Below are 20,680 nucleotides of genomic sequence, written 5' to 3'. Positions count from 1 at the left end.
TTATTGCAATGGCTTTTGCTTTGATCTCCGAATGATCAGAGGCCTTTCTGCAACTATGATCAGTTACACAGCGACTTTTTTCCTTAGGGGATTAAACAGCTTGCAATCAATGGAAGATAGAAGCAGGCATGTTGAGTGCAGCGATGTTTCCAGCAGTGTGGGTGTGACACCTGAAACTTCCCGGACATAGCAGAGATAACACAAGGCTCTCAAAACCAAAGTAGGGGCAGATAAATCCATGACATAAGAAGTTTGTTCCTGCTACCTGCAAGGTCTATCCCATAAAGGGATATCTCTTTTTTCCAGGTCATGATATAGCTAGTAGTACTTAGACACATTCAGCCGGACTTGTTAAGTAGCTTATCCAAGACACTTTTTTATTTTATTTTTTATTTAAAAAATTTGGGGGTTGAGTTGCAGCTGTTAGTTATTTGCAAAACTGCCATTTGCAAATAAAAAAAAAATGCAGTTTAAGGGGCAGATCCACATAGCGCAGCGCATTCCTCCGTCTGGCGTAGCGTATCTCCGTAACTTACAGCTTTTTTTTGTATCCTCAAAGAATTCACGCCGAAAGTTACGGCAGCGTAGTGTAACTTTGGCGGCGTAAGGGCGCGCAATTCAAATGGTTATGATGGGGGCGTGTTTTATGTAAATACGTCTTGACCCGACGTAAATGCCGTTTTTTTTTCAACTGCGCATGCGTCGTCCGTGGGGGTATCCCAGTGCGCATGCTCGAAATTAAACTGGAAAAAGCCAATGCTTACGACGGTGACGTCATTCTACGCAAAGCCCTATTTGCGAACGACTTACGCAAAGGACGTAACATTTTCAAAATTTGACGCGGGAACGACGGCCATACTTAACATAGGATACGCCTCATATAGCAGGGGTAACTATACGCCGAAAAAAGCCTTACGGAAACGTCGTAAAAAAATGCGCCGGCCGGACGTACGTTCGTGGATCACCGTATCTAGCTAATTTGCATACTCAAAGCCGGATTCGACGGAAACGCCACCTAGCGGCCAGCGTAAATATGCACCTATGATCCGACAGCGTACTAAGACGTACGCCTGTCGGATCGAGCCCAGATTCAGTCGTATCGTGTTTTGTGGATACAAAACAAAGATACGACGGGGCATTTTAAAAATTACGCGGCGTATCCATAGATACGCCGGCGTAATTTGTTTGTGGATCTGGCCCTAAATGTCTGACAACTAAAAGCTTCAGACACTTACTTCTGTTTGTAGGCAAAGTAGCTGGGGATTAACTTCCACTATACTAGACCCTTACCCTAGATGAGGGTCTAGTATGGGATTTATTGAATGATTCCCACACATAAAAAATAAATAAAAAATAAACAGCAATGATGTGCCCCCTATAAAAATACATGCCAGACTCCTATTATTGATGAGAGTCTGGTATGGATGTACAGATCCTAAACTTTAGAGGTAATAACATCAGATATGGTTTATCCAGGTAATATACATTTTCCTTCTGAGGGATCAGGAAGGAATTACATTTTTCTATCTTTGGAGCACATTGGACCATGCTATATAGAGGTTTTTGCTCTAAGATTCTGTATCTGGAGGTTTATCATTTATTCTACGTATTTATTTATTTATTACATTATTTTCTATTGGTTGAACCAGATGGACCTGTGTCTTTTTTAAACCTAACGTCACTTTATTACCCAAAGTATTAGGACACCCGCCTTTACACACACTTAATGGCATTCCCATCTATAACAGCGTCAACTCTTCTGGGAAGGCTGTCCACGAGCTCTAATTCATTCCAAAGATCTTCTATTGTGTTGAGGTTAGGGTTCTGTGCAGGCCAGTCAAGTTCCTCCACCAAAACTCGTTCATTCATGTATTTATGGACCTTGCTGTGTCCACTGGTCCAAATAATTTGGTGGAGGGGGGAATATGCTGTGGGGTTGTTTTTCAGGGGTTGGGTTTGGCCCCATAGTTCCAGTGAAGGGAACTCTTAAGGAGTCAGAATATCAAGACATTTTGGACAATTTCATGCTCCCAACTTTGTGAGAAGAGTTTGGGGATGGCCCATTCTTGTTCCAACACCAGTGCACAAATCAAGGTCCATAAGACATGAATAAGTGAGTTTGGGGTGGAGGAACTGGCCTTCACCTCAACCCAATAGAACACCTTTGGGATTGGAGAGTGGAGATTATGAGCCAGGCCTTCTAGACCACATCAGTGCCTGAGATTTTCTGGAAGAAGGGTGAAACATTCCCAGAGACACACTCCTAAACCTTGTGGACAGAGTTGAAGTTGTTATTGCTGCAAAGGGTGGGCCAACTCAATATTGAACCCTACGGACTAAGACTGGGATGCCATTAAACTTCATGTGCATGTAAAGACAGGCATCCCAATACTTTTGGTAATATAGTGTATCTGTGAGCAGAATATTGTGCATGCTCCACATTTACATGGGATCGAACAGGAGTACTAGAATTTGTTTCAATGAACTTTGAAAATGTTAAAGACAAGCTTCATATTTTCAAGGAAAAAATTGCAATATACTGTACGCCTATTCTAAATTTGCATAATGTGGAGACCTGGCTGGTTATATTCCAAGCTCCTGACAACTGAGCCAGGCTCAATATCTGTGCATAAACCTTGACGTATTCATATTCTCTCTTTAACATATTTTAACTCTACAACAAGAAACAGGTCCCTGAGGGGCAGAGATAAAGGCAAAGATTGAAATCAGATTGATTATTCCCTGCCTTGCATATTGAAGAAATTCATCTTTCTCCCGCATGGCTTGTCATCCATCAGTACATAAATGCCATTGTGATACCTGATAGAGATTTGCAGGCCTTTGGGTTCTCTGGGTGCATTTCATAGCCATCTGTACACAGGCATTTGTAAGTTCCGTAGGTGTTGATGCACTGCTGGCTACAGGGAAAACCTTCAGAGCATTCATCAATGTCTACGCACGTCTTGCCGTCACTCTTGAGTCGGAATCCTGGCCAGCACTGGCACTGTGGGGAAAGACAAGTAATCATTCTTCCATCGTCTTGTTTTATTCACAGATCAGACAATCTTAAGTACAACTTGGCTTTTATGACTCAGCTCAAAATGTCATGCAGAAACCATTACTTATGGGTTTTACTAGATTACAAGAACAGAACATTTATTTAACAATACACAACAATTGTCCTGTTATTCTCCTGAAGGACACCGGAGCTGATCTCTTCTGAACTGTGGAAGTTGAAGAAATTCACTGAGTGCTCATTTACTTGTTTTTGGTGTGTTAACATACATTATCTTATGCATTAACCACTTAACCCCCGAACCATATTGCTGGTCAAAGACCAGAGCACTTTTTGCGATTCGGCACTGCGTCTCTTTAACTGACAATTGCGCTGTCGTGCGAAGTGGGTCCCAAGCAAAATTGGCGTCCTTTTTTCCCCACAAATAGAGCTTTCTTTTGGTCGTATTGATCACAGCCTATGAGCTCTCTGCTGAGAGCCAGTGACTGACAGTCTGAAGCTCTCTGCTTGGACAGCTATGAGAACTGAGTGATCTGTGGTGTTAGATCGCTCGGTTCTCAGTCTTAGAGGCATCGGGGGACAGATTCAGCATTGGGCCAATGCTGCATCCAGCTAGGTAAGTATGACTATTAAATAAAACAAAAACCAATGCTTCTATTTTAAAGTTTCCATAGGTGATGCTTTAAGGGAGGGATGTCCCCTCCCGTCGCTTCGGAAAGCAATCCAGTGGTTAATGAGCCACTCGGATTGTTTTCATAAGAAAAAAAAACATATAGCTTTAGCCATAACCCCAGTAAACCAGTAAACCATTTGCAAACTGCAAAATATATACGTATTGCGGTCGACAAGTAGTTGAATTGAAATTATTTTTACGTTTCTGTCAGCTATGAGGCGAAGTGCATGTAGCACTTTGTCCCATGTTGCTAGGTGCTTTCTAACCCTAGTTATGAGATCCAACTAAATCAGTTGGTGTAGAGGGGATTATGGTGTGGGGTTGTTTTTCAAGGGTTGAGCTTGGCCCCTTAGTTCCAGTGAAGGGAACTCTTAAGGCGTCAGCATACCAAGACATTTTGGGCAATTTGATACTCCCAACTTAGTGGGAACAGTTTGGGGATGGTCCCTTCCTGTTGAAACATAACTGCCCACCAGTACACAAAGCAAGGTCCGTAAAGATATGGATGGAGGAACTTGACTGGCCTGCACAGAGTCCTGACGTCAACCCAGTAGAACACCTTTGGGATAAATAAGAGAGGAGACTGCGAGCCAGGCCTTCTCATCTAACATCAGTGCCTGACCCAACAATTGCGCTTCTGGAAAAAAATATCAAAAATTCCCATAGAGGCACTGCAAAAACCTTGTGGATGGCCTTCCTAGAAGAATTTAAGCTGTTACAGCTGCAAAGGGTGGGCAAACTCAATTTTGAACCCAATGGACAAAGCCCCCTTTCACCATTTGGGTCCGCCTGTCAGTTTTTTAGGCGGACCTGAATGGACGCTCCATGCTCCTCTATGGAGCGACGGATGTCAGTGGTGACATGTCCACTGACATCCGACACGCTCCGATCCGCCAAAGTGTGACGGATGAAAACCCCATTTTCCATCCGTCTGGCGGATCGGATGAAAATGGATTCTACGGTCCGTCTTCATCCGATCCCCCATATAGGAGAGTGGCGCTCTGACAGGTTGGTCCCTGCACATTGTGCAGAGACCGACCTGTTATCTACTTTCTCAACAGGGATCGACAGAGCGATCCCCGCTGAGCAAAGCGGAGCCCGTGCATGGACACGTCCGTGTGAAAGGGCCCTAAGGCCTCGTACACACGATAGGTTAAACAGAGGACAACGGTCTGGTGGACCGTTTTCATCGGTCAAAACCGATCGTGTGTAGGCCCCATAGGTTATTTAACCATCGGTTAAAAAAAAGACAACTTGCTGTAAATTTAACCGATGGATTCCTAACCGATAGGTCAAAACCGATTGTTAGTAGGCACGACCATCGGTTAAAAATCCACGCATGCTCAGAATCAAGTCGACGCATGCTTGGAAGCATTTTTTTCAGCACGTCGTTATGTTTTACGTCACCGCGTTCTGACACGATCGGTTATTTAACCAAAGGTGTGTGGGCGTGACAGACCATCAGTCAGCTTCATCGGATAACTGATGACAACGGTCCATCAGACCATTCTCATCGTATGGACTGAGTGTACGCGGCTTAAGACTGGAATGCTATTAAAGTGGAGGTTCACCTGAAAAGTTAATTTTTAACATTAGATTGATGCTCATTTTGTCAAGGGGAATCGGGTAGTTTTTTTAAAATCGAAGCAGTACTTACCGTTTTAGAGAAAGATCTTCTCCGCCGCTTCCGGGTATGGGCTGCGGGACTGGGCGTTCCAATTTGATTGACATGCTTCCGACGGTCGCATACATCACTTCACGATTTTCCGAAAGTAGCCGAACGTCGGTGCGCAGGCGCCGTATAGAGCCGCACCGACGTTCGGCTACTCGTGACGCGATGGATGCGACCGTCGGAAGCCTGTCAATCAAATAGGAATGCCCAGTCCCAAAGACCATACCCGGAAGCGGCAGAGAAGATCGCTCTCTAAAACGGTAAATACTGCTTCGATTTAAAAAAAAATACCCGATTCCCCTTGACAAAATAAGCATCAATCTAATGTTAAAAAAAAAAAAATTGGGTAAACTCCCGCTTTAAAGTTCATGTGCGTGTAAAGGCAGGCGTCCCAATACTTTTGGTAATTTAGGGCCTGATCCACAAAAACCCGGCGTAACTTAATTTTTCCCGTTTAAGTTACACCGCCGCAAAATCTCTACCTAAGTGCCCGATCCACAAAGCACTTACCTAGAAATTTTGAGCGGTGTAACTTAAATCCGTCCGGCGCAAGGCGTTCCTAATCTAATGGGGCGAGTCCCATTTAAATTAGGCATGCTCCCGCGCCGGACGTACTGCGCATGCTCCCGACGCGATTTTCCCGACGTGCTTTGCGTGAAGTTACGTTACGCCGAGTTTTGTGAATCGCGCCGGGTAAAAAAAGTTGCGTCGGGAAAAAAAAGAGATGCGGCGGGAAAAAAAAAAAAAAAAAAAAAATTGACAGCGTCGCGGGAAAGAAGGGTCTACTTTTACAAGGTGTAAACAGTTTACACTTTGTAAAAGCAGCCCTAATTTTGCGACGGCAAACTAATACTTACGGAGAAAAAACGAAGCGTAAAAGCTTTGTGGATCTCCGTAAGTGCTAATTTGCATACCCGACACTGGATTTCGACGAGAAATGCCCCCAGCGGCGGCTGCGGTACTGCATCCTAAGATCCGACAGTGTAAGTCCCTTACACATGTCGGATCTTCTGCCTATCTATGAGAAACTGATTCTGTGGATCAGTTCCATAGATAGAAACAGGGATACGACGGCGTATCAGTAGATACGCCTGCGTATCCCTTTTGTGGATCAGGCCCATAGTGAGTGAGTGAGTGAGAAACTTATATAGCGCAGCACATGCGAACTGAATCGCCTCTGTTTCTGTGAGCAGAATATTGTGCATGCTCCACATTTACATGGGATCGACTACAAAAAAAATGAAATGAACTTTTAAAATGTTACAGACAAGCTCCATATTTTCAAGGAAAAGTGTCATATTTTTTTTAAGGCAAACACATCTGCTTAAACTGGAACAAAAAAAAATTGTACACAGCTATTTGACATTTCATGACTAGCCCTCTTTTTTGTTCCTTTTAAAGGATCTTTGAAGACAAGAAAAAAGTAAAAAAAAAGCACGGACTTCAATTAAGCCTTATAACCGCCTGGGTTTATTTCCAAGCTCACGCAACGTGACACTTGAGCGCTTATCAGACAACGCCTTCGGCAAACTAAGAACAGCGGGCAGCCCAAGGAGCCACAGTGACTTTGAATGATTTGTTTCAGGTTATCATCATCATTCTGATCTTCTCCCAACAGGTTACACCGTGAATCAGCACTTCGGAACATCAAGTAACCTTTAAAAGCGTTGATTCAGTCTGTTGGGTGATAGAGGGGAAAAATGCCAAGGAAAACACTTGAGGGACCAGGTATTGTAAGAGACTATTAAATGCGTTATTGCCGTTGTGCAGAACTGAAGTTTGCTGGACTTACAACCTTCGCTCAGCCCAGAGTAACAGCAGGACAATTATTTTTATTCACTTGGATGTACTCTAAAGGACAGAACAATATGGTCCCAGGTTAGCCTTTCAATTCATCTAAAATGTACTTTGGATCAAAATAATTGAACGTAAACCCTTTAGGCCGGCTCCGCACCTTTTCGTTTCAGTACATGGTAATACGTGTATTTCAGCGTTTGTTACTGTCAGGCCCCATACACATGGGAGGATTTATCCGCGGATACGGTCCAGCGGACCGTTTCCACGGATAAATCCTCTCGAGGATTTCCGCGGATTTCTATGCGATGGAGTGTACACACCATCTGCTCCGAAATCCTCTGGCGATGACGTGTCGCGCCGTCGCCGCGATTATGACGCTGTCATATAAGGAATTCCACGCATGCGTCGAATCATTACGACGCATGCGGGGGATCCCTTCGGACGGATGGATCCGGTGAGTCTATACAGACCAGTGGATCCATCCGTTGGGATGGATTCCAGCAGATAGATTTGTTTGGCATGTCAGCAAATATTTGATCTGCTGGAATCCATCCCAGGGGAGAAATATCCGCGGAAACAGATCCGCTGGAGTGTACACACCATAGGATCTATCCGCTGAAACCCATTTGCTGGGATTTTTCAGCGGATGGATTCTATTGTGTGTATGGGGCCTAACGCACAACTGGTGGTGCATTGTAGTGCAGAGCTTAGTAAATGAAGTGAAACGTCACTTTGCAAAGAATGCATGTACACAGGGGCGGACTGACCATTGGAGTCACTCGGGCACTGCCCGAGGGCCCCATGCCACTAGGGGGCCCCATCAGGGATGCCAGGCTCAGTAAAACCAGGGACAGTATGTGAAAATCTATATTTTTTTTACATCACTGATCGCCGCCATTAGTAGTGTTTACAATGGCATTCCCCTGTTCTGCCCTTGCCAATCTGCCTGACTGTGTCGACGTAAATAGTCGTGCGCGGTCGGGAAACGGTTAACAAAACACATAGCCACTCATTAAATGAGAATAAAATAGGTTTAACCTTAAACTACATAGAGGGTTCTTTACTGTCAGGCCTCGTACACACGACCGAGTTTCTCGGCAAAAACCAGCAAGAAACTTGCTTTTTTTTTTTTTTGCCGAGGAAACCGGTCGTGTGTGTATACTTTTCGACGAGGAAACTGTCGAGGATCTCACCGAGCCAAAAAGAGAGCATGTCTTCTTTTTCCTTTACGGGAATGGGGAAATGTGGCTCGCCGAGATCCTCGACAGCCTGACAAGAAACTCGACGAGCAAAACGTTGTGTTTCGCCCATCGAGTTTCTCGGTCGTGTGTACGAGGCTTAAAGGGGAGTTCCAGCCAATATTTATGTTTATTAAAAGTCAGCAGCTACAAAAAGTGTAGCTGCTGGCTTTTAATAAACAGACACTTACCTGCTCCAGCGTTCCAGCGATGCGCCGGCCGGGGCTCCGCTCCTCTCCCCCCCCCTCCCCGGCCGGCGTCTTCATTGTCACTGTGGGCACCCGGCCGTGACAGCTTTCGGCTTCATGGCCGGGCACCCACTGCGCATGCGCGAGCGGCACTGCGCATGAGCGAGCGGCGCGGCACCGTGCGATTGGACAGGCGCTCGCCTACAGGGAGGGGCTGTGAAAACGCGATTAAGCTAATCGCCTTTCCAGCCCCTCGGCGGAAGGAGGAAGTGGGACAGGAAGTCCCCTTCTCCTGAAGCCCCCACTCCCCCCCCAAAAAAATTACATGCCAAATGTGGCATGTAAGGGGGTGAGGAGTGGGATAAGCGGAAGTTCCATTTTTGGGGGGAACTCCGCTTTAAGGGTGACAAGGATGTGGAATTCCCTTCCACAGGCGGTGGTCTCAGCGGGGAGCATCGATAGTTTCAAGAAACAATTAGATAAGCACCTGAATGACCACAACATACAGGGATATACAAGGTAATACTGACATATAATCACACACATAGGTTGGACTTGATGGACTTGAGTCTTTTTTCAACCTCACCTACTATGGAACATCCAATGGTTTACTGATGAGAAGTAGGAGTTTGGGATCAATTCAACAAGCACATTAGAAGACATCCCGCTTTTGAAACAGTAGCACCGGACATTGGTTGTTCTTTAATAGGCAAGATCCGCTATCTGTCTAGTATTAAGTACACTAGAGCTCTGACATAAAACAAGCAGTAATATTGAAAGACTTCACGTTGTGTCCTCTTCCCTACACACCCCGATGATAAAAAGGGACAGCGGCTCCGCAGAAAGCAAATTAGCGCCATGAATAATTCATTTGTGCGACTTTCTTCAAATGCAATCTTATAAATATTGACTGCTAACCTTGTATCCAACTGGGAGATCCAGACAATCTTGAGAACAACCACTGACTCTTTTACTTAAGCACTCATTTAAATGGCAGCCTCTCTCATCAGATCCGTCTCCGCAATCATCCGCCATGTCACAAAGAACTCCCTCCGGAACGCACATTCCATTTTTACACATGAAAGACGAGTTGTTACACGACTGTTCTGCAAAAGAAAGGAAAAGGTACAAGAATGAAAATACTCCGCCGTTAGCATTGGGGACGGCGTGGCGATGCAAAGTGCCATCATAATGACAGATAATTTAACGATTGTTATCTCACTTTAAATAGACCCAACAGCAGCTTGAAATGAAATGCCCCTAGGAGCATAGCCTAGAGACAAGGACAGAGCATTGTCATATTATAGCAGGAAATGCCTGAACTAGGGCACTTATGGCAGGATCAACAGGTATTGATAAAAAAAAAAACGCAAATTGCAATATTTTAGAAAAGTCTAGCAAGATTTGAAAGGAAAGTAATCATTCACACCTCATTCATTAAATGCAAGCAGTGTAAGTAACTGAATGTTTCATTATCAGCCTCTTGTAGTCCATGTACAGTGTGTACAGCAGAGCTTAGAGGGGTAGAGGGAGAAGCAATACACAGAGCCAATCAGGTGTGTTTCATTGCAAGGAGCATGCTTAATGAAGGGGAGAGAAAAGAGTTAATCAGTATGCTGCTTCTTTCTCCTTTTACTGTCCAGCCACAGGCTGGTTGCACGGGAGGAGAGCAAGTTGATCACTCTTCAGAGACCAATAAATGTTAGTGTTAACAAGCCCTTAAAGTCATAACAGACATAAAGCCAAAAGCAAATATTATCCACTTGGGCCCACCATATAGCGAAATGACGGTGGCAAAGTGGTTGTGTTATCCTGATCGGACGTCATATGACATGATCAGGATAACAAGGCGCTGCACGCCCCCGGGGGCACGCATTACGCCGATCGTTGCTGTGGCGTGTCACTCTGATACACCGCAATTTCGATCTGACGAAGACTCTTTACCACGTGATCAGCCCTGTCCAATCACAGCTGATCACAATGTAAACAGGAAGAGCCGTTAATCGGCTTTTCCTCGCTCGTGTCTGACAGAAGAGGAGAGCCAATCGGCTGCTCTCCTGACAGCACAGCACAGCCCCCCTCCAATGGATGCCCACCCAGGACCACCAGGGATGCCACCAGGACCACCAGGACCACCAGAGATGGTCACCACTGATGACCACCCCACCAGGTGGCCATGGGTAGCAATGTGTGTCCACATATGATGCCAATCAGTGTCCACCAGCAATACCTGCCAGTGCCTCCTAATAAGTGATGCCCTTCAGTGCCATCAATCTGTGTCAATCAGTGCCACTCATCAGTTTCCATCAGTGTCACCTATCAGTGTTCATTCATCCCATCAGTGTCGCCTATCAGTGCCCATCAGTGCCACATATAAGTATCCATCAGTGCAGCCTTTCAGTGCCCATCAGTGTCGCCTATCAGTGCCCATCAGTGCCACCTATGAGTACCCATCTGTTCAACCTATGAGTGACCATCTGTGCCACCTATAAGTGACCATCAGTGCTGCATATCAGTGCCACCTGTCAGTGCCCATCAGTGTCGCATATCAGTGCTCATCAGTGAAGGAGTAAACATACTTATTTACAACATTTTATAACAGAAAGGAAGAAAACCTTTTTTTTTTTTTTAATGTTGGTCTTTTTTTATTTGTTAGCAAAAAATAAAAACCACAGAGGTGATCAAATACCACCAAAATAAAGCTCTACTTGTGGGAACAAAATGATAAAAATTTGGTTTCGGTACAGTGTAGCATGACCGCGCAATTGCAGCGCCGATCCTAGGCAGGGTGAACAGGGTGCATTGCACCCAGGCACCTGCAAAGGTGGAGGCGCCGAAGTGCCAGAGTTCTCCCCTCCCTCCTTCTCTCCTTGTTTGTGTCCGTCCAGAACTAGTGTTCTGAGCATAGGTGTGTGTCCGTCCAGAACTGATGTGTGAGCATAGGGCAGCCCGTCCAGCCTGGCAGTGCTCGGGGGAGGGGCCGCTCCTCTTCCTGACATGAGAGTTCTAGTTTTCAGTGGCTGCTGAGTGCTGATGTGCAGGAATGAATTCCTAATACTGGGAGTCTTGGATCCTGCACTGTCTCCACCAACTCCAGTTGGAATGCTTCCCATTCTTATCTCTATCTCAGGCTGCACAGAGAGAGAATCGAGGTGAGTCACAGTCTTTAGTGTGCTGTGTGCCTGGGGATGTCATCCCCAGCATCCCTTTACACGTGCTCTGGGCTGCCCCTGCTCTAGATGTTTTATGGCATGATAGATTGCATAGGATACACAGCCCATGCCCATTCCTGTGCCTAGTCCATCTACAGATGTGATGTATAATGATATGTAAAGGGGAGGAGTTAGTAAAATGGGGGCGCCAGAAATATTTCTGCACCCAGGCGCCTGTGACCCTAGGATCGGCCGTGCGCAACTGTCATTTAAACAGTGAAAGCTGAAAATTGGCTTGGGCAGGAAGGGGTGAAAGTATCCGAAGTGGTTATTATTGTTGATCCAGATCTCTACATTGGACCTGTGCAGGGGACAATTGTGGTGGAAAGATGGCCAAATTTGGACAGTTGAGATCTCCAGCTACAGGAAGAAGATGTGAAATCAGGTGAGATTAATTGGCGCTCGCTTGCTGCTAAAAAGCCAAATTACTGTCGGTTCGTAAGCTGGCGGAAGTAAGCTGACGCGACTAAAAATAAACAAGAAAACAAGCAAATTACCAATCTGAAAGGCTTCCTCTTGAATTTATTATGTTTTTTAATGATCAAGCTTTTCACAACGCAGTAATTTTATCGCAAAACAAGAAAAACTCACGTCAGTTGCTTAAGAGGGAATTGTCAGTTCTCTAAGAGAACATAATTTATCTTCATCTAAACATATACAAACTGAATTAGTTTGTAGCCTTCATTTAAGCAGAATTGCCTGACACCGTGCAGACTTTTTAATTGGCGGCATTTATAGTCTAACAAATGTACAGCGTGCTTCCAGAGCTGAGGATAAGGGGTGATCTGAAACGCTCAGAACACATGCCTGTGACTTTATACATGGCTCTGTTCAACGCATTCCACCAACTGTAGGTTTTCTAGACTACATTATCTATCTATCTATCTATCTATCTATCTATCTATCTATCTATCTATCTATCTATCTATCTATCTATCTATCTACACTATATTACCAAAAGTATTGGGACACCTGCCTTTACACACACATGAACTGTAATGACATCCCAGTCTTATGCCGCGTACACACGATCATTTTTCGGCATGAAAAAAACAACTTTCCTCAAATTCCACGTCGCCCTGGATGCCGGCCAAGGTTCAGAGATTTCCATCTGCAAGGATTGCACCTGCGCAGTCCTTACAGCAGTGATGGGGAACCTTGGCACCCCAGATGTTTTGGAACTACATTTCCCATGATGGTCAACTACACTGCAGAGTGCTTGAGCAGCATGGGAAATGTAGTTCCAAAACATCTGGGGTGCCAAGGTTCCCCATCACTGCCTTACAGGAACCATCTTGTTAGCCGGAACCATATCGTCAGATCACCGGACCATACATACAGTGCAGAAATGTTCTCTCTTCGCTTGTTACCAAATGTTTTTTATTTTCCAAGAGGAGGTCCCCTTGTTACTTATACAGTTCTACATCCATGCAAGAGGTAAGCATACATCATAACACAAAAAACTACCACACATTTGTTTTTTGCTTTTGCGTTAAAAACTGAATGAATGGTTGAACCTTCTACCTGTATTAAGGCACTTTCTGTTTACAGGGGCTTCATCTGACCCATCTCGGCAATCAAAGTCTCCATCGCATTGCCACTGGTAATTTAGCAGGCAGCGTCCATCAGTGCAGATAAACTCATCAGGAGCACATTGGCGGTAACCTGAAAAAGCAGCATGACCGAGAAAAAGAAAATGTAAAAAGGTGCAACTATGCACAGCACAGCAAGCATTATCTGCAATAGGTCACAGACTTTTTCTATCTGCTACGCAATGATGTGATTCTTTTTTTATAATTTAAAAGAGAAGTATGTGAATTTTTTTTTAAATCATACTTATCTAGATGGATGCAGCATCAGTCTGAAGTCGCATCTGTCCCCCACCGGCATTAAGGCTGAGAATTGAGTGATCAAACACTGCTGATCGCTCGGTTCTCAGTGTTCTGTTAAAAGAAAGCTGGTCACTGTCAGTCACTGGCTCTCTGCTCTGCCCCATAACGCTCCCTGGATCGCTGGGCTGTGGAGAGTGCAGGAGTGGCCGGCTCAGGCTTTTAGCGGTTTGCTGAGCGACGGGTGGCTCAGCCTCTCAACAAGTCGCTAAGAAGCCTGAGCCAGCTTCTCCCACCTCCTCCACAGCCTAGTGCTCTAGTGATCGGCAATAATAATACAAATAAGTGCAGCTCTGAACTAAATATACATAAGAATATCCCATATGGATATAGATGTGTAATCAATTATATACAATAATAAAGTGCAACGTGCCAAATATTTAGAATGAATCATATAAATCCATAAAGTGTCTTTATATCAATCAAATATTAGTGAAAACTACGTGCCAGTCCACTATATAAATGATGAAAATAAATATAGATGAAACAATCTCTTCACAGACATCCTTCTCTGTGTATATCCTCAGATTCCTTGTGCTTCCTCCACCAGTTGTGCCCTCACCTTATATATTTTGTCAATGTGCCTTTATACAGTAAATGGTTAATACTCTGGAGTGCTCCTCCAGAGGTGGCTCTAGGCTTTGTGAGGCCTTAGGCAAAACTTGACATGGGGCCCCACTCACACCCATGATGGGAAAAATAATTCAAGGACAAGAGCCTCTTCTCCACAACCCTAGCCGGTGGTTGTGGGGGTCTGAGGGCAAGGGGCTTAGCGGAATCTGGAAGCCCCCTTTAATAAGGTGGCCCCCAGATCCTGCTCTTTAATAACTAAGGGGTGGGGCCACCCGGTGATGTCACCTGGTGAACACGCCCCATTGTGACGTCATTAACTGAGGGCATGCTGGGTCATTGACGTCACAAGGGGTGGTGTCACCGATATTCACTGGCTGTTAGGAGCGTTGGTGGCCCCGCTCCTGAGTCAGGGCTTTTAACGTTGCCTGAGCACAGCAGCGTTAAGGTCTCCTGTCCCTCAAAACTGGGGTAATGCATTAAGCATGCTAGGCGGCTGCAAGGCCCCTGTGAGTGTGAGGCCGTAGGCGACCGCATAATTTGCCTAATTAAAGAGCCGCCTCTGCGCTCCTCCTAGCATTCCTCCTCCTTATTGTCAACTCTTGTGATGTCAGAATCTCCTCAGAGTGGTGGGACGTGCCCTTGAGTAGCCTTGCGTTTAAGCACCATCCAGTGACATCGTGCCTTAGTGGCCAAACCCATAAGAGCCACTTAACCTCCCTGTAGTAGGTTAACGCCCATGTAGTTGCCAAGCTTCTAGCAGTCAAGGCTAAGGAGGGGGGTCAATGGGCCTTCATTTTGAGTGCGTATCATTTTTTTCTGTGTTTGTTGGGTATATACAGGGGAGGAAATTAACTAGGAAAATGTGCCAGTGGAGAGTGTCATCCCTATAGTAAATATATTGCAACAAAAGATAGGTACTGGAATTTTAAATATCCCTCCAGTGATCACACAAGTACACTTATATAAGGAAAAATATGTACAAATTCTTTATTTTTAAATATTAAAATATTTAAAGTGGTTGTAAACTTTTTACTACCACTTTTACCTACAGGTAAGCCTATAATAAGACTTACCTGTAGGTATAAAGAATATATCCTAAACCTGTACGGTTTAGGAGATATTCCCCTCGCAATGCGCCGGCAGCCACCGGACTTTGCCGGATTGAAGTCTCTCGCGCGCATGCGCGGGAGTGACGACATCGCCGCCCCAGCCAATCACAGCGCTGGAGCGGCGATACCCAGAAGACACGCCGACACAAGATGACATCTCGCTCGGCGTGGACCAGGTACGTTCTCTACACCTCGTTCCGAGGTAAGTATTTCATAATGAGCTAGTATGGCTTTTGCCTTTCAGGTGGAAAAAAAAATCATTGCGGGTATACAACCGCTTTAAAAACACACATCAAATTGTTATGTTTTGATACCAGCAAAACATTATACACTACAAACATACAGATCCACCCAAAAATGAAACTTCCACTTAACCCACTCCTCGCCCCCTTACATGCCACATTTGGCATGCAATTTTTTTTGGGGGGGAGTGGGGGCTTCAGGAGGAGTGTGACTTCATGTGCCACTTCCTCCTTCCGCCGAGGGGCTGCTAAGGCGAATAATCTAATCGCCTTTTGGCAGCCCCTCCCTGTAGGCAATCGCCCGGGACACGTGGCAGGTCCCAATCGATCGCCTGTCCAATTGGATGGCGCAGCGCCACTCGCGCATGCGCAGTGGGTGCCCAGCCGTGAAGCCGAAAGCTGTCACGGTCGGGTGCCCACACTTAGAATGAAGACGCCAGCCGCAGAGGGAAGCGGAGCCCCGGCCGGCGTGTCGCTGGAACGTGGAGCAGGTGAGTATATGTTTATTCAAAGCCAGCAGCTACACTTTTTGTAGCTGCTGACTTTTAATAAACATTAAAAATCAGTGGAGCACCCCTTTAAGATAAGTGAAAATAGATATAAAAACACCTCCAATACCAAACAGTGTGCAACAATCCAACAACCAGACGGTGACCCAAAAATAACAAACAAGTATGTACAATAGATGGGGAATACCAGAATCGTACCAGAATTGTACATGTAGCCAGGCCAGGGTCATACACAGGAGATCAGCAGATGGGGGCAAGGAGCAAGACAGGACAGGGAGAAAGTGGATGGGATCAGGCTGCAGGATCACAGGAGGGACAGGAACAGGTTCTGGTACAGGTACAGATTCAGGTTCAGGATCAGGATCACAGGTACAGGTCAGGGCTCAAGGACAATACAAAGGCAAGTGTGTGAATGCTTGCCGGGCATAAATAAGTGACGGCTAATCGCATGAGATGATGTTGGCTCCATGCTCGCATGAGACAACCACTGGTGGACACCAGTACTGTGGCCCAAAGATCTAACAGTGCCGCCAGCAGGTGAAACCTTTCTTGACTGCTCCAGACTGTTAGGAGACACCCGCTGGTGGACACCAGTACTGCGATCCAAAGAATCTACAGCACCACCAGCACGTGAAACCTTTCCTGACAAAACATGTATGGCTGTTTGTTGAAATGAGGAACTAGAACTAGAACCACTTCTTCAGGATCACTTAAAGTGGATCGCACCCGTGTGAACCGAGCCTTGGTGGGAGCAGTCAGGTGACATTTGTAGGCTGTATGCTTTGAGGCTTGGTTCACACTGGTGCGATTCGGGAACCCTGTGAATCCACTGCGGGTTCCCACATCACACCCGACTCGCACGGCAGTTCACACTGCCATATGCAAAACTGCTGGGGAGTGTCATACAATGGTGGACAGAGGGGAAGTTCTCACAGACTGCATTCCGGCAAGCTTTAAATGCCAGTTTCGAGGGGCTAATGTGCGTAAGCGCTGTGACGTCATGCAAATGATCAGCTGCCTGTGTTATGGGCTATTTTTTAAGACAATCTTGTGTCCGAGGGTTTACATTACAACCACTTTAAATGACTGGCATATTATTGAAAAAACTTAAACGTAAGGGGCCCCCTATTGGGCGGAGCCCATGGGCTTGAGCCCAGTCAAGCACAATGGTAAGTCCGGCCCTGGATGTCACAGCTACTTCTTTAAGGCAACATCTGGGTTAACAAAGGCTACTAAGGAATATATTCTTAAGAAAGTATTTGTGCCAGGAGCTCAGCTTAAAGCTATTCGCCAACATTTACTGTGGTTCTTCTATTAGATCTTGAACTGCTTCACCCATCAGTTTAATTATGATCACTCTGTATAGTGCATGATGTGCCTTGGTGGATAAAATATATACCATAAACCCATGTTTTAACCTCCAGTGTGCTCCGAGCTGCAAATTAACTTTATTTCTTGGGAACATTTTTATTGTGGGTGGCACAAATGTTACTTACCGCATTCTGGAGATTCATCAGAGCCGTCTCCACAGTCGTCGTCGTGGTCACAGAGGAACTGTTTAGGGATGCATACTTTGTTGCTACACATAAAAGTGTTTTCATCACAGGTTGTAACAGGAGCTGAAAAATATATGAAGAAAATAAAAATAAAGCAGGATTGCAAATCACATTCGTCGTCCGGCCACTGATATTTGGGAATAGGCAGGATACTAGAAATGCATGCGATACTCATTGACTCCCTGCTGGTAAACTCAGCCCTATGCTATTACAGAATGTATTCTGGAGAAAGTCTATGTAAATAAAGATTGCTTCTGTACTGCTATCACAACATAACCCCAAAGTAATTTTAGTACATTCAAAAAATGTGACATCCAACATCCCAGATTTCTGCTTCTTAGTGCTGCAGGATGGGAGGGCGCTCCTGACAACCAATCACTAAAATCACTGGGCCAGATTCTTGTAGTTTTCCCGCGGCGGTAGCGTAAGCCATTTACACTATGCCACCCCAACTTACAGGAGCAAGTGCCGTATTCCCCAAGCACTTGCTCCGTAGTTTGGGGCGGCGTAGTGTAATTGGCCCGGCCTATCCCCGCGTAATTTCAAGGGGGCGGCTTGTATTTAAATTAAGCGCGCCCCCGTTTTGATCGAACTGCGCATGCACCGGGCTAAAAATAGCCCAGTGCGCATGCTCCAGTTCTCGGCGGAAAACGTCAATGACGCCGACGTGTGCGTCATTGACGTAAAGTCGTATTCAAGAACGACTTAGTAAAACGACGTACCCGACGGGAAAAGACGACGCGGACCCGACGCCATACTTAACATGGCATACGTGGGACTGGCGTAAGGTTACCCCTCATATAGCAGGGGTAATCTTGCGCTTACGCAAACGATGTTAGCGATGGTTACGCGAAGCGATTTTGTTCGGGAATCAGCGTATCAGGCTCATTTGCATAAACAAATAAGACCTGAACGTAAACGCCACCTAGCGGCCGGCCGCGAATTACATTTAGGATCCGACAGTGTAAGTGACTTACACTAGTCGAATCCTAGCCTAAATCCGGCGTATCTTGTTTTGTGAATACAAAATAATGATACGCCGGCGGGAAATTCGATTTACGCCGGTGTATCAGTAGATACACCGGCGAAACTTGTTTGAGAATATGGCCCACTGATTAAAGTGCTGGCATAATGACATTGACGGGAGGGGGTGCAACAAGACCTGTTGCCTGCATTGAGTCCAGCATACAGAGCAGTTTTAGATGAATAGCCGCCATCACTGGAGCCATGTGGTGGTTTAGTTGCTAGTGAGGATAAGGTACATTATGTCTTTTTTTTGGCTACTCTGTAGCCAGTGGAGCAGAGTGTTATTATTTTTGCCTGTTCTGGGTCTCACAAGCTGCAGGCTCAACTGCTTCTCCATACCTTTCAGTAGCTTCTAGAATGTAGTGGGCTGGAAAAGGCAGACCCTGATGCCCCGTACACACGACCGGCTTTCCCGTCGGAAAAAAAAAAACAATGGTTTTCCCGAGGAGATTACGCTCAAGCTTGTCTTGCGTACACACGGTCACACCAAATTCCGACAGTCAAAAATGCGGTGACGTACAACACTATGACGAGCCGAGAAGAATGAAGTTCAATGCTGCCAAGCATGCGTCGACTTGATTCTGAGCATGCACATTTTTTTTGCGCATTGAAATTGCATACAGACAAACGTTTTTTCCGCTAGGATTTTTTTCTGATGGGAAAAAAGAGATCTTGCTCTCTTTTTTTTCAGGCAGTTTTTCTGTGGGAAAAAAAGTCGAATGGAGCATACACACGGTCAGGATTCCCGGCCAAAAGCGCTCATTAGACTTTTTCCAATGGGAAAACCGGTCATGTATACGGGGCATAAGTGAAATATTCATGGGACTCTGACCAATCCCTAGGGAGGTGTGCCCAGAAGTTGGAGAGAGAGCCCATTATTAGTCTGAGGCCTGGATCAGCAGGGTTATTGTTCTGAAGGAGGAGATCCCAGCCTGGAAGGGCTACTGCCCTTCCAGGCAAGACCACTGAAGACTGCAAATAATTCATAGAGGTCCCAGCTAGGCTAGAGCTAGGGGGCCTATTTTCCTGGAAGCAGTTTAGAGCCAAGTAAGGGGGTATCTTGAGGATCCGGTCTGAAGATTCACGGTACAGTGTCTAACTGATATTGGACAGGATCAATCCTGTGTGTGAGACTGAGGGAGCTACTGTGAGCCTTGCTGCCGTACACTCACTTGGAAACAGAACCTGGAAGAAATCTGCAGGGCCTGTCTGGGGTCTTCACTACAGGTGGAAGATCACAGGGCCATGAATTAATGTAAATAGTGGTGGATCTTAGGAACCTAATTTCAAATTTAAAAAGGCATAGAATGCCCACAAGCTATTTGGAGAGTTAACAAATATGTATTTTTTTCCTTCGTCAGGGTTCATATTTAATGGTATAATGCAAGATTCATGTACACTGTTGGCAGGAACTGGTACTATTTACCGATTTTGGCTACTGTTTTAAAACAATACCAGCTTTTTAATTAGCACAGAGACTATGTCACTGCTATCTGCTGTTATAATTCTCCAAATCAGTCTGCATAGCAGAGAATTAGGCCCCATACACACGAGAGGATTTATCCGCAGATACGGTCCAGCGGACCGTTTCCACGGATAAATCCTCTCAAAGATATCCGCTGATTTCGATGGGATGGAGTGTACACACCATCCCATTGAAATCCGCGCGGAAATCCTCTGCCGATGACGTGTCGCGCCGTCGCCGCGATTATGACGCGGCGACGGGCGCGACGCTGTCATATAAGGAATTCCACGCATGCGTCAAATCATTACGACGCGTGCGGGGAATCCCTTTGGACGAATGGATCCGGTAAGTCTGTACAGACGAGCGGATCCATCCGTTGGTATGGATTCCAGCAGATGGATATGTTGTGCAGCACAACAAATATTCGATCTGCTGGAATCCATCCCAGAGGAGATTTCTCCGCGGAAACAGATCCGCTGGCGTGTACACACCATAGGATCTATCCGCAGAAACCC

The 20,680-nt window shown here is 45.7% G+C and overlaps 1 protein-coding gene across 1 annotated transcript in view; it reads right to left on the bottom strand.

The window, feature by feature from the left end:
* The window catches only part of LRP1B (LDL receptor related protein 1B), a 1,757,966-nt gene that overhangs the window by 237,287 nt on the left and 1,499,999 nt on the right, over positions 1 to 20,680 (bottom strand). The window contains exons 53-56 of the mRNA XM_040358043.1: positions 17,615 to 17,737; positions 13,321 to 13,461; positions 9,503 to 9,690; positions 2,821 to 3,004 (exon numbers count right to left, since the gene is read on the bottom strand). Coding sequence (XP_040213977.1) covers positions 2,821 to 3,004; positions 9,503 to 9,690; positions 13,321 to 13,461; positions 17,615 to 17,737 — 636 coding nt within the window. The remainder of the gene's footprint in view (positions 1 to 2,820; positions 3,005 to 9,502; positions 9,691 to 13,320; positions 13,462 to 17,614; positions 17,738 to 20,680) is intronic.

The sequence above is a fragment of the Rana temporaria genome, chromosome 6, assembly GCF_905171775.1.
Source record: "Rana temporaria chromosome 6, aRanTem1.1, whole genome shotgun sequence".
In the NCBI taxonomy this organism is placed as follows: domain Eukaryota; kingdom Metazoa; phylum Chordata; class Amphibia; order Anura; family Ranidae; genus Rana; species Rana temporaria.
This window is presented reverse-complemented; position numbering and strand designations above follow the sequence as displayed.